The sequence below is a fragment of the Patagioenas fasciata genome, chromosome 26, assembly GCF_037038585.1.
Source record: "Patagioenas fasciata isolate bPatFas1 chromosome 26, bPatFas1.hap1, whole genome shotgun sequence".
Lineage (NCBI taxonomy): Eukaryota > Metazoa > Chordata > Aves > Columbiformes > Columbidae > Patagioenas > Patagioenas fasciata.
This window is the reverse complement of record NC_092545.1, coordinates 3,568,778-3,582,984: the sequence shown is the minus strand read 5'-3', so window position 1 is coordinate 3,582,984 and position 14,207 is coordinate 3,568,778. Positions and strand designations below refer to the sequence as shown.

At 43.8% G+C, this 14,207-nt stretch overlaps 1 protein-coding gene across 1 annotated transcript; it reads right to left on the bottom strand.

Moving 5' to 3' along the window:
• Positions 1–5,864: 5,864 nt before the first annotated feature.
• On the bottom strand, positions 5,865–9,492 carry GKN2 (gastrokine 2). The gene is made up of 6 exons (XM_065856762.2): positions 9,394–9,492; positions 8,790–8,843; positions 8,143–8,274; positions 7,558–7,668; positions 6,682–6,835; positions 5,865–6,110 (listed from the first exon to the last, which is right to left on the bottom strand). Exons 1-6 carry the CDS (start codon positions 9,403–9,405, stop codon positions 6,019–6,021), a joined length of 555 nt encoding a protein of 184 aa, XP_065712834.1. The 5' UTR covers positions 9,406–9,492; the 3' UTR covers positions 5,865–6,018.
• Between the last annotated feature and the right edge of the window lie 4,715 nt (positions 9,493–14,207).

Below are 14,207 nucleotides of genomic sequence, written 5' to 3'. Positions count from 1 at the left end.
CCTGGCTACGAAACTCCAGCCCCGTTTCTCCCAAAAATTCCCAAAAAACAAACAACGAGCCAAGTGACTCCGTGAGATACCCCTGAGGGAAGGGCCTGACTAAGCAGGACTGGGCAGAGGCAGAAAGGGTTGAGGCTGGTTAGATTTCACTTGGTGCCAACAGGGTCATGATAAGGAGAGGGAGATAAGAAAAATGCCAAAGCGTTGGGGTTTCCCCTCTTACCGGTGCTCACGGTCGGTGTGCGATCGGCCTTTGTCAGATTCATTTTTCATCTCTGGCTGCATCCCTTTTCTGAAAGAGAAAACATTTCACTCAGTCTTCCCCAGGAGGGCGGTGGGACACTGGAATCGGCTGCGGTGGATGCCCCATCCCTGGAAGGTTCAAGGCCGCGCTGGACCAGGCTCTAGCAACCTGGTTTAGTGGAAGGTGCCCCTGCCCATGGCAGGGGGGTGGAACTAGATGATCTTTAAGGTCCCTTCCAACGCAAACCATTCTATGATTCATGTTAGAACTTGTGAATCTTTGCTACCTATGTTTCTAGAACTTTTCAAAATCTTTCATTAATAAACCTTGTGCAAATGTAATGCCTTATTAGATAATGGAATATGTATACCTAAATTAAGGAGAAAAAAAAAATGACAACTATATTAAAGGATCAAAAAATATTTCCATTAGTCACCAGAATTACATGTGAAACAAATATCCTGCTGGTTTGGAAATCTGAAAGAATTCCAGTCCGCTGCATCCTGACTCAGCTTTTACTTCCCGGGGAACAGGTCTCAGGTTGACAGGGATTCATTTGATCTTAGAGCTACGGTTTCTCCTAGTCAGTGTTTTTAGTAGCCTAGTAACAGGAAGATTTGACTTAATAACAACCCTGGACTTGGTTTGCAATCATAAGACTCAAACTGCTGAGGTTGCTGTAACAATTTGCCATCTAGTGGTCAATGGACATCACACTCTGTTCTCAGCTCCAGTAGAAAGCAAAAATGTACCACCAGGATTGGATTATTATTGTTATTGTTGTTGTTGTTTGTTGTTATTATTATTATTATTATTATTATTATTATTATTATTATTATTATTATTATTATTATTATTATTATTATTATTATTATTATTATTATTATTATTATTATTATTATTATTATTATGTGCCTTAGAAAATCTGGGATGGCTCACTGGCCAAGACAGTTACTTATTTTAAACAAGTAACCGTGCAAAACCCAGCTCTCCAGACAATCATTTAAAACCTGAGGATTTAAGATTGGGCACCTTGTTTTAAACCGAGCACGTTCTTTCCCTTCACTGGGATGTGTCCTCTTAACTTCTTGCACATGGATCTTGCCATGGCATTCAGTGCCTGACCACAGCAATTTGCTCCTGAGTGCTTACTGGTTATAAAGACGCACTCATGGGGCAAGTTTTTGTCTTCTAAAATTAAGGGGTGATGTTTTCCCCCACTATTATGCACTGTTCATGCAGAAATGGTGGGAAGACTCATCAAATGAGGACACTCATTCACACCTTTGCCCAGACTGCACCATTTTTGTTTCAAACAGCCACTCTCCAAGTCTGGTTTTGTTGTCTGCTAGTGGAAATTCTCCCTCTACGTGAAAATTTGCTAATGTTAATAGCTGTCCCTTTCTGTTACTTGATAGACACTGGAAAGCTTGTTTTCTCATATCAGACAAGATATATGAAAATCTGCCACTCCTAATGTAAGCATTCTCTCTTATTTAAATGGCATTGCTCACCAGGGTAAGAGTTTCCAGGTTAACCTCTGATTTTAAAATGACCACAACAGGCAAGGGTGTCGTTCCGTGCCCTCGGGAGTCTTGTACACTGGGAATTTTGGAGAGGTTCTCAGTGGGATGGATTCCACACCAAAAAGATCCTGGATGACTGTGCAGCACAGGTGACCGGATGAACTGGTGTCCTTGGCAGTGAGGGAGCAGCGAGGCTTCCTGCCCACTGATACGCGCAGGGATCAGGAAAGGTTAATTGCAGCAGCGCTGGAGATGTGACTGGAATGTGTGCTAATTCTGCCCTCCCCAAAATGCTCCACATATTTTAGCTGCCTGTCAGTGTGCATCCAATGATACCGTTGTTTGGATTCCAGGCATGTCTTTAAACACCTTTCAGGCTTTTTTAAAAAAGCTGGGAGCAAATAATAAGCATTATTCTGATATCCCAGCCTAGGATAAATATTGTCTTAACTCACAAGAGCTGCCAATGCATGCACAGATACTCAGGCACACCCGACACCCTCCCAACGTGCCCTCTTCCACACAAAACAAATTCCCCACCTTTTATAGAACAAGCCTAGCTGCGAAGCTGGCTTAGCTTCCAAAACGTGTCTGTTACTCTGATGGAAACTCTTGGAAAGATCAGGTAACTTTCAAGACAGTAAGAGTCACATCCTGATGCTCTCTTCCTTTCTAGACTCTTCCTGCCAATATATCTTCAGGATCTAAGCTTGTACACTGGCTCCTTTCTTTATTTTGTGATAGAGCTGGGTACGATCACCACAGCCCTGCCCCTCTCCCGATGCAGATATACCAATGGTCCGTGCTATTTTCAAGGTGTTAATCTCAGGCTTAAGGCTAATAAAGCCCCATGGACAACCCACTCTGCATATTAACCTTAAGCGGTGGTTACTAGGATAAGCTTTGTTGACTCTGCCATTGTTCCTGGGAACAGGCACTGGCTGCTTTCCACTTAGGAAGCCTCTGCAGGCCCCAACTGTGGCAATCAGTGGGAATTTTCCACCCGTTCCATGGATCATAATATAAAAAGATCCTTAATGACCAACAACCCGTAAGGCTACTGATGCCCAATGAGCTCTATGACAGCAGATGCTTCATATGCACATGTCTAAATTAAGTCATAAATAAGAGGAAAACTATATGTTTCCTTCAGATCATGAACATTCAGTCCAGACCCTCTGCTGACAGGCCATGGATTTCAAGATTGCAAACATTTTCAGACTACAGTTATTTAAGGTGACAAATGGACCATATATTCAGAAGCACTTTACCTGCTGTTGCTGCTTTTTACTTCCTTGGTCTTTCCTTTTCCACGAATAGCATCCATCACCTTAAAAGACAAGAAGAATAGATTTATTATAGTCCAAGGCACGTAGGTAAAACATGCAGTAAACTGTGGCAAAGTCAGCAAAGAAGGAAATAGCACCGGCCAAGCACTGAATCAAATAGATAAAATATTAAAATTCTTACTCCTGTATAGGCCCTTTTCTCTGTTTTTGTTCAGAGCTGGGTGTACATTTCTGTTTGTCCTGTGGTTAGTTACTAAATTCAGAACACACTTCTTTTGCTCTGCCGTTATTTCTAGCACGATCTTTGAAACCAGTGATATGTGGGTGATACCAATAGGCCCAGGCTCAAGGCCTGTAAATTCAGAGCTACAACGTGTCCATCCATGTGCTCATGTGAAAATAAACTGTTGTCTGAAAACCAGGGGGAAGGAGAAGGTGGGTGTATGGGGCAAGCAGTACATGATTCCTCCTATGCTTCCTTATCTCTTTGTTGTGACCTGCACCCCAAAAGGCGCAGCAGTGTCACAAGAGATTTGCCTCCAGGGTGCTCCATGCAGAACGGTTTCCTGACAGCTGCACGCCCTGGATTGGAGCCGCTGGTTATCAAACTCTAAACACAGGAGTCAAAATGCAAATACATTGCTAACAGGCCTCACTGATACAATGAGACTGCAAACTAAAAAGCAAGGAACAATTTTCTTCCGTGTTTGAGTACACGAAGGGCAGAAACACTGCCTCCCTAGCTCAAACAAAATTAAATAGCAGATAATATGGTATTGAGGCGTTTCAGAGTTCTTTGTAGAAATATTTGCTCTAGAATTGAATGCGAATCAAACTGAGCTTGTAACACTGCCTGCAGAATTAGTAGGCAGTAAACACTAGAAGTTTATTGGTAAGCTTTTAGATGTATATGCAATACTTGCTACGCACAAAGTATGAGACCTCAGATATGGTCATAATTTAAATGAAATTCAGTCAAACTGCAGAAAGGGATTTTTTTAAGCCATCAGGGAAGACTGAAGAGCTGGACTGAGTTCCTGCCTCGGTCACAGACAATTTCCATGACAGCTGTCAAACCACACAAAGCAGATTGTGCTTCAGTTTCCCATTGACAGTGTCAGGGCAGCAACACATCCCTTATTTTGTCAGTTCAGAAGAGTCCTCACGATCTGTAATCAACTATACAAGAGGAGAACAAGACTCTTCACACGAGCAACACTCTTTATCCCTGGGTCAATGGAAAAGTTTAGCCCTGCTTTCTTTATAGCCACGTATCACCACTCTGTTTTATTCAGCTCTCACCACACGTCATAAATAACACTGTTCAATTAATAAAATGAATGTGGTATGAAGAGGGTTGCTTGAAAGTAACTAATTCTGATTAAACTTGTAGTGACAGGATGAGAGTCACAATGGACCGATCATCACTACACTGTACACACAGTAAAGGTTCAGATTAATCTATAGTGCAATTAGACAGAAAAACAGAATGCAGGGAGAAGAGGGTCATTAGTGGCAGTCAACATGGCTTCACCAAGGGGAAGTCGTGCTTGACCAACCTCATTGACTTTTATCAGGACATAACAAGATGGATGGACAATGCAGAGCGGTGGACGTGATCTACCTTGACTTGAGTAAGGCATTTGACACAGTCTGCACAGCATCCTCACAGCTGAGGGAGTGCGGTCTGGATGAGCGGGCAGTGAGGTGACTGCGAACTGGTTGAAGGGAAGAAGCCAGAGAGTCGTGGTCAATGGGGCAGAGTCCAGTTGAGGCCTGGACCCAGTGCAGTGCCTCAGGGGGAAGTACTGGGGCCGGGATTATTCAATATATTCATCAGTGATTTGGACGAGGGAATAGAGTGACTGTCAGCAAGTTTGCTGGTGACACCAAGCTGGTAGGAGTGGTGACATTGGAAGCTGTGCTGCCATCCAGAGACCTGGACAGACTGGAGAGTTGGGAAGGGAAAAACTGAATGAAATAGAACAAGGGCAAGTGTAGAGTCTTGAATGTGGGCAGGAACAACCCCAGGTTCCAGTGTAAGCTGGGGAATGAGCTATTAGAGAGCAGTGTAGGGGAAAGGGACCTGGGTGTCCTGGGCACAGCAGGGTGACCATGAGCCAGCACTGGGCCCTTGTGGCCAGGAAGCCAATGGTACCTGGGGTGGGTTAGAAGGGGGTGGTCAGTAGGTCAGAGAGGTTCTCCTGCCCCTCTGCTCTGCCCTGGGGAGACCACACCTGGAATATTGTGTCCAGTTGTGGCCCCTCAGCTCCAGAAGGACAGGGAACTGCTGCAGAGAGTCCAGCGCAGCCACCAAGATGCTGAAGGGAGTGGAGCATCTCCCGTGTGAGGAAAGGCTGAGGGAGCTGGGGCTCTGGAGCTGGAGAGGAGGAGACTGAGGGGTGACCTCATTCATGTTCACAGAGATCTAAAGGGGCAGTGTCAGGAGGATGGAGCCAGGCTCTTCTCGGTGACAACCAGTGATAGGACAAGGGGCAATGGGTGCAAACTGGAACACAGGAGGTACCACTTAAATTTGAGAAGAAACTTGTTCCCGGTGAGGGTGGCAGAGCCTGGCCCAGGCTGCCCAGAGAGGCTGTGGAGTCTCCTTCTCTGCAGACATTCAAACCCGCCTGGACACCTTCCTGTGGAACCTCAGCTGGGTGTTCCTGCTCCATGGGGGATTGCACTGGATGAGCTTTCCAGGTCCCTTCCAATCCCTGACATTCTGGGATTCTGTGATTCTGTGAAAACTAGCAAGGGAGATTTTACTTCTGCTTTTGAATGAAGAAAAAGGACAAGGCATTTTAATTACTGCATCAACTTTATTTGTGTATCATAGGTGTGTTGCACTCAAAGCTTAGGACAGACAAGTTGAGTATAACACCGAGAGTTGTTCCATATGGAGAACAAGGCATCATAAAAGCATGCAAAGAGCTGTTTCCATGCAGTGGAATTTTCAATATCCCTCTCCACTGATGTTTTCACAGATATTAATGCCCAGAATGCTTGGAATTCCTGCATTGGCACAGGCGCTAGTATTCGTTGGTGCTAAAAGAACCAAGAAAATGAAGATATTATCAAGCGACAAGATTCCTGTATCCAGCAAGTCTGTTAAATACACAAATTTCAAATCCCCGATTACGGCCCTATTGGAACCTCCTGTTGGTCCCGATGGATACCGTGGAAAACATCTGTGGTGTAGCTCAAAGGGAGGAAATGTCTGTATGGGTTTAAATCAGCTCTGTGCTCCTCCATTCCCATAACCCACGTACAGCAGGTATCATATACTGCCGTACAATAGATGCTTTGTGGGACCATCATATCATTGGGGCATAAGCTGGGTACAGCAGCTCACAGTGGCTTCCTCTGACACCAGGAAAACCACTTAGGAAAAGCTGCTACAGACATTTAGATGCCTTACAATGAAAAACTGCTTTACTGGATCTTCCAAATCATCCCAGAGCTTTACCCTTTCAATTCTGCTGGGTAGTTTACTTCTCTTTGCTAAAATAGAGCAATATGTTCCTGCCTCAAAGGTACCACATGGACTTTGGTTCAAAGGATGGAAAGGTGTTTATGCACTGTAACAGAAATGTAACTTTCTGATCACGGAACTTACGTTGAATGTTTGAAAGCTGGTAGAGAGGCAGACCTGCGCAGAGGCGCTCAATGGGTTTACCGTAGCGAAGCCAGTCTTCCAAATTCCCCAACCTGGAATGGCCAGATTGAAACTCTACCCACACGTTGTCTGGAGAATACACTGTCCTCATGGTCTGAAAAGAAAATGTTAGATATCATCAATAATGTAGTTGTGGTTCCATTCTACTAGGACACCCTTTGAGAAAATCCCAAAATCTAAGGTCACCTTTCTTTGCCTCACACAAAGCACGAGCTAAAGAAGCTACATGTTGTTAAATAAATATTTTCTATCTATTCAGAAACATAGTTCACTAGATACTAATTCTGTCACTATAGCAAAACTGAGCTGTATTACTATCACAATAAGCTATGTTAATTAGCAGTAAGTTCTGCTCTAACGTCACTACTGTTAGGCTGTCAGAAATCAAGCCAGAACTCAAGTTCAACTGCAGAAAATATTTCCAGTCACCTGCACAAAACCTTTGCCTGAATAGGCAACTTAAGGCCTGGTCAAAGAGAACTGATTTCTAAATTCTGTTCTGCAAACAAAATAATTCCGAGTTCTGCCAAGCTCAAAATATCCACATGACAACGAAAGAAAGGAAAAGCCTGTCTGAACTCACACTGCGAGCACTTCAAAACAGTTAAATGATGCTAATTCCAAGGACAAGGGATCTTACAGTTTTAGTCACAATGACAACCCACTGCAAAACTGCAGGGGAGGCCATGACTGCATTTAAAAATCTTAAAACCATGTTCTATATGATACACCCTTCAGGTTCTATGTTGTCAGTAAGAGACATTGCTCAGAACAAGCTGTCCCTTGGATACAGTACAGGTTTCGCTACAAAGTCACCTCTCTCTCAAAAGCCACGCGGCCGAGGTTTTCCAGCTCTGGGATGCGGTCCTTATCTAGTTTCATGATAAAGCAGGCGTTCCGTGAAAATAACCTCGTTGCAACATAGCCCTGTGATTAAAAAGAAATAAATATAGAGAGTTAATTAATTAAAAATGGCTACCACTAATATTAGTTGATTCTCTACTGTTTAGGACAATCTAGAAGAAGGATGAAGTGGCTACATATGCTACTACTGTGGAACGACTCCGCATTTACACTGTCGCCTTTAACAGAAGCAGCATGGGCACACTAATGTCTGTCCAGAAGGCTGGAAAAATCTTTTCTGCTACACTTGCTATCCTGTTCTCAACCCTCTCGCATTTAGGTCAGTGACACTCTTCTCACTTTGATGAATCGCCAACATCGGTTTCATTAGAAGTCTTTTAAACTGCACCATCATATGGGTGAAACAGATGGAAAGGTGATGGGAGTCTTCAAAGAAATGGCGTTTCAGGGCAACTCATGGTGAGAATACACTAAAATAATTTCTGAGTTTAAAAACTCCCTCAGAGATTAAGCCTAAGTAGATTATTACATACTTACAGTTGAGTAGTCAAAAATGGTGTCAGAGGAGAACACGCCAGAACGGACATGGACATCGACAACGTGATTCCCATTGTCAATGGTCATAGTTCCAGTGACATAGCCATTGACGGGGTCCAGCAGGGAAAAGCCCTTTGGCAAAGAAAACACAAAATCATTGTTGATCATCTGGCTTGCACCTCTAAAAGGTGGAATATAAACAAATGCTTTCTCTCAGAGAAACAAGTACAATTGCTTTATGTAAACACTAAATCCCTTAAGAGCCCTCTAGCAGTCTCAGGAGGCCCTTGAGGTGGAGATTAATTATCCAAGAGCTCGTCAGGGTGAGAGAGGAGGGGAAATTGCAAGCCAAGGAGAAACAATGTGGAGCAGCCCAGTCATTATGTGTGGCAACAGGGATTCTTGGGAGACAGCAACAGTCTCCAAGTTTGAGCTTGAACTAAGGGGACCTATGCCCCGACCCCCTTCAAATTTCCTTTTTACCGTGCACACAACTGCCTCTTTGGCTGATATAACCGTCACCTTTGGCAAACACTATTTTTCTCTACACTCAGCAATAAGCTTTTCTTCCTGTATTTGCCCTTGGCCCCAGGATCTAACATATTTTTAATGAGTACATGCACTAGGAGGCTTATCAGTGTATTTACCTTCAACGCAGAAATCGGAGCCCAAAGGACTCCCAGCAGAACGACGGCTGCAGCCTGCAAAAGCAACAAGAATTCTCACTCGACAGAAACACTGGGCAGTGCCGTAAAAATAACCCCGTTCATTAATGGAGGGAAGCAGCTGTAGCACTAGGTTGAAAAATTACCCACTTAAACATGTGTATTAGTTAAAAGCTATCGCAATTCTTATTGTAAAATTCTTGCTATTAGGCTCTTTTGTCTGTAACTGAAAAAGTAGAATCATAACTTAAGCGCTATGCTTTTCATATTTTTCAAAAGTGTTTTTTTTCTCCTTGATGCCATATTACTTCTTGATTTGCTCTACAACTGTAATTATTAAATTATAACTAAAGCTCCCTTCTGAATTGTAATCAAGCTCCGCACTCTTTGCTCAAGCAATGCTGCCACCCACTCCGAGGGGATTCCGCACACCCAGGAAATGCACGTTTCCCACTGAACACCCCAAAGAAACAACACACAGATCATATTAGTCCCAGTACTGTTCCGCTTCCCCAAGCATCTTCTCTATTTTTTTAAAAATAAAGAGCTTTTTTAATAGAAGTTCAGCAAAAATGGATATACTCACAAATCCGTTCATTTTTCTTTCAGATAAGAACAAGAGGCTGCAGAAAGGAAGAATGCAAGAAAAGCCCAGAGACCTTCAACTTTTATATCTTGCTGGAGGTGTGGGAAACACTTCCCAGAACTTTTTCTCATGACTCAAGCAAGCCCATATCTCCAAGCCACACTACCGTAAGCCTCATATCTGAATTTTGGCTTGACACAGATAACCTGACCCCAATATGTTAAAAGCACTCAATAAGTCAGCTTTTGTAAAACCAATCACTCCACAAATGGCTGTTATTTACTGGTTTAAACGTTACAGGAGTTCCCACTCTTCTGGTTCCATTTTTTAAAATATTTAACAGGATATTGTCCAGAATTAAATGGCATCGGGGATAACTATGCTATTCATTCACACAAACCGCATTTTGTTTTCTCAAATATAATCCCTAACAGCCTGATAATCTGCAGACAAATGCTGGAAAGAAATATCCACGTCATGGTGGTTCTTCCATCTAAAACACGCACAAACTCCTAACAAGACGTGCTGCTCGTTTTCCATCAGTTACCCTGACATACAAAACACACGCACTGAAATGAGTGGTGTAAGCAGGAATAACAACTGTGCTTCACAAGACAACCCGGGTAACCTCTACCCTCCTCAGCATGCAAAGGAGGGACGTGAAACTTGAGACAATGTGTGGTTCACACAAGGTCACGAAACAAAAGGAGCAGGATGGAGATTCCTCCTTTATAGCTACCACTGTTCTGTATGTTATGAAAATGTAATAACTGCATGATTTTGCCATGGGAATTGTTCTCCCATGTCTACGACCTTGTCTGGACTCCTCATCTGTGACTCCGCATCAGCCAGTGCCGGAACCTTAACAAAAACCACATTCTACTTTCTACTAGAAACTCATAATTGAGGTTTATTCCCTTCTAATAAAACAAAAACTCAACCTAATAGCCAACAGATTTCTGTAATCTCACACATCGGAAAAAAGGTGAAAGAGATTGTATGGAAATCTCTCTCAGCAAACAGGCCTCAAGGAAAACAACAAGGAAACCGCACACATTTGCTTTATTCCACCTAACCCCGCGTGGAAAATGTTATCTCAAGTGTAACAAAGCTGTGCTACTAGGCAGTATATCAGAATACATATAAACAGATATCAAGTTGTGACAAACACAGATTAGATTGGTGCTGCCCTCCCCCCGAAAGCTGGCGCTGGCCCTTCTTCTCAAAAGATTCTTTGTTTCTAAGATCACAAATATGTCACAAATAGAGTAGATTTCAGCAGTCAAACCTTTCATAGCAGGAGTCTAACAGGGTTCGGGCACGACAAAAAGCTTTAGCAAGTTGTAAATGCTTCTAAACTAAAGCTTAAATTAACTTTCTATTAGTCATTATGTCTTCATATACTCATTTCTTTTGAAAAAACACCCAAGAAGCATAAGCTGCTGCTTTCTTAAGCATTAATATGTTTAGGTCCAGGTAAGAGCATAGCAATGTCTGAAATGGACAGTTATTTAGTGAAGGAGAATTACAACAACAGCCACAACCTCATGTTTTTCACCTTACATTGGACTGAGTGTTGCTGATCCAACCAGACAAGGGCAACAATGCAGGATTAATTTCTAAAAAGCATTTGATTAATTGATTTGATTGGTCATATTAGGGAAGCCAACAGAAAATGGAATTTGAGTAATGTTCAGAACAAGTAATATATTGTTACAACACAACGTTTATTGTCATAGTGAACTTAATTTGTTATTGTCATAAGGCCAAATATTTTCAAATACATTCTAATGCACCCTGAAGAAACATGGTTAAACTACAGAATTACTTCTAATCTAAGTAAGTAAAATTCCCGGAAGAATTTGACCCATTATTTGGAACTGTCTTGGAGCCATTTAAACAAAAGAACCTTGAACATCAATTGAAGAGAATAATTGTACAATTTCAGTTGAAGTCTGATGACCAAACAGGAATCACAGAATCCCAGAACGTCAGGGGTTGAAGGGACCTGGAAAGCTCATCCAGTGCAATCCCCCCATGGAGCAGGAACACCCAGCTGAGGTTCCACAGGAAGGGGTCCAGGCGGGTTTGAATGTCTGCAGAGAAGGAGACTCCACAACCTCCCTGGGCAGCCTGGGCCAGGCTCTGACACCCTCACCAGGAACAAGTTTCTTCTCAAATTTAAGTGGAACCTCCTGTGTTCCAGTTTGCACCCATTGCCCCTTGTCCTATCATTGGTTGTCACCCAGAAGAGCCTGGCTCCATCCTCCTGACACTCCCCCTTTAGATCTCTGTAAACATGAATGAGGTCCCCCCTCAGTCTCCTCTTCTCCAGCTCCAGAGCCCCAGCTCCCTCAGCCTTTCCTCACACGGGAGATGCTCCACTCCCTTCAGCATCTTGGTGGCTGCGCTGGACTCTCTGCAGCAGTTCCCTGTCCTTCTGGAGCTGAGGGGCCACAACTGGACACAATATTCCAGGTGTGGTCTCCCCAGGGCAGAGCAGAGGGGCAGGAGAACCTCTCTGACCTACTGACCACCCCCTTCTAACCCACCCCAGGTACCATTGGCCTTCCTGGCCACAAGGGCCCAGTGCTGGCTCATGGTCACCCTGCTGTCCCCAGGACCCCCAGGTCCCTTTCCCCTACGCTGCTCTCTAATAGCTCATTCCCCAACTTACACTGGAACCTGGGGTTGTTCCTGCCCACATTCAAGACTCTACACTTGCCCTTGTTCTATTTCATTCAATGTTTCCCTGCCCAACTCTCCAGCCTGTCCAGGTCTCTGATGGCAGCACAGCTTCCAGTGTCACCACTCCTCCCAGCTTGGTGTCATCAGCAAACTTGCTGATAGTACATCTCCATCAGCACCCACGGGTAATTTTAACTCATAAGGGAGACAGATTCAGGCAAGTTAAGGTGAGATTATACAATCATAACAAACTCTCCTGGTGACTCATGGGGGTTTTTTCAGGTACTTTTTCAGAAGTATTTACTTTATCAGGGAGTGAGCAGGTAGTGGGAGAAAAGTAAAGAATGAAGCAACACCTCACAAAATCAACAAAGTTCTCTATGCTTCCATTCACGTTCAGCTGCTCACACCACACACGAGATAAAGATGGGGCGGCACAGTCTAGGAAAATAAAGGACAGGTCAAACAGAATTAATCACATTCTGTAGTTACATAATAAACGAAGTTTCAAGACTGAAACCAGTGATAATTTCAGCAGTTGTATTCTTACTGGAGAGTAAGGCCTAGAAAAACGTGGGAAAACATGGATGTGTGTATAAAATGAAACTTTAATTTGAGAAAAGGGTTAAAACCGGAACAGCTTTTGGGAGTTTGCTGTACAGTGGTATAAGAATTTAGGATGGAAATGGAATGTCTTGAGCAGCGCTTTAAAAGGAAGACAAACTTGTATTGGAAAAAGAACAGGGCCTCACAGAGTAAAAGCTCCTTTCCCTGCCCCTTTTCCTGGCTTCTACCACTATAATTAGTTTGTTAAGCCATTCTTAATGTCAAACGCTCCAGCTGTCTGTGTTTGTTGCACAAAATACTCAAGAAATCAGAAGCTGATGGAAGATTTGGAGATTCAAGATCCCAAGCGTGACGCATTACTGTAATGGTCAAATTGGCTACGGTTGTTGGAAGCAGCCGACAAAGCGCTTGCCAACTCATTGCTAACGACACCGCAGGGATTAGCATTATACCGTGCAGTTTCCTAAAAATTAGATGATTAATTTAGTTTCCAGAGACCGTGAGAGGATTTTGTGACATACAAAATAAGACTTTGTTGTGTATTTTGGATCTTGGAGGCTAAGGACATACCTGTCTCCATTTGGCATCCACAAACCTGTCCGATTAGGAGGTCTGTAAATATTTTCCCTTCGTAATTTATCACTTTCATTCACCATGTTTCACACCTCGTGCAAATTGCAGAGTGGGTGCAAAAGAGATGAAAAGCAGAGCTGTCCACTCAGTGCTGGCAGATTGCTGCACCTCCACACTCACCACATCACTTCGTAGCAGGATGATGGGGTAACTGGTATAAATGAGAATTGGGCCTCACTTTTTCAAGGAAAGCAAGATTCCCAGGCTTTTCCAACAACAGCTGCAACGATGATGCTCAGCAGTCGCTGACAGTGGAGACGTTACTGCAGAGACATTAGTTTATAAAGCCACTGAGTTCCCATCCTGCCCTTCTGGCAACTAAAAGGAAACTTTGAGGAAGTCAATGAGGCCTCTACAGACAGCTGAGAGCAGCCTCACAATCACAGCCCTGGTTGTGGTGGGGGATTTTAACGTCCCTGATGTTTGTTGGAAGCACTACTTGGCTGGCAGCCACAGTCTAGGAGGTTCCTCCAGTGCCTTGACAATAACTTTCTGATGCAAAGGGTGGAGGAGCCGACTAGGAGAGGTGCACTGCTGGACCTCATCCTCTCTAACAAGGAGGGTCTGGTTGAAGTGGTAAAGGTTGACGGCTGCCTTGGTTGCAGTGACCATGAGATGGTGGAGTTCAGGATCTCCTGTGGCAGGAGCAGGATAGCAAGCAGAATTGCAACCCTGGATTTCAGCAGGGCAAACTTTGGCCTTTTCAGGCAATTGTTGGGGGAAATCCCATGGGCAAGGCTGCTTGAAGGGAAAGGGGCCCAAGATAGTTGATCAGTGTTCAGGGACTGTTTCTACCGGGCACAAGATCGGAGCATCCCGACACATAGGAAGTCAAGGAAGGGAGCCAGGAGACCTGCGTGGTTAAACAGAAGCTGCTGGGTAAGCTCAAGTGGAAGAGGAGAGTTTACAGATCACGGAAGGAGGGA

What these genes read in the sequence shown, in the direction of transcription:
- GKN2 (XM_065856762.2), bottom strand. An exon ending in CTCCGATTTCTGCGTTGAAG is followed by an intron (nt 8,275 to 8,789) that starts GTAAATACACTG and finishes TCTTTGCCAAAG; the next exon opens with GGCTTTTCCCTGCTGGACCC. An exon ending in CCATTTTTGACTACTCAACT is followed by an intron (nt 7,669 to 8,142) that starts GTAAGTATGTAA and finishes TTTTAATCACAG; the next exon opens with GGCTATGTTGCAACGAGGTT.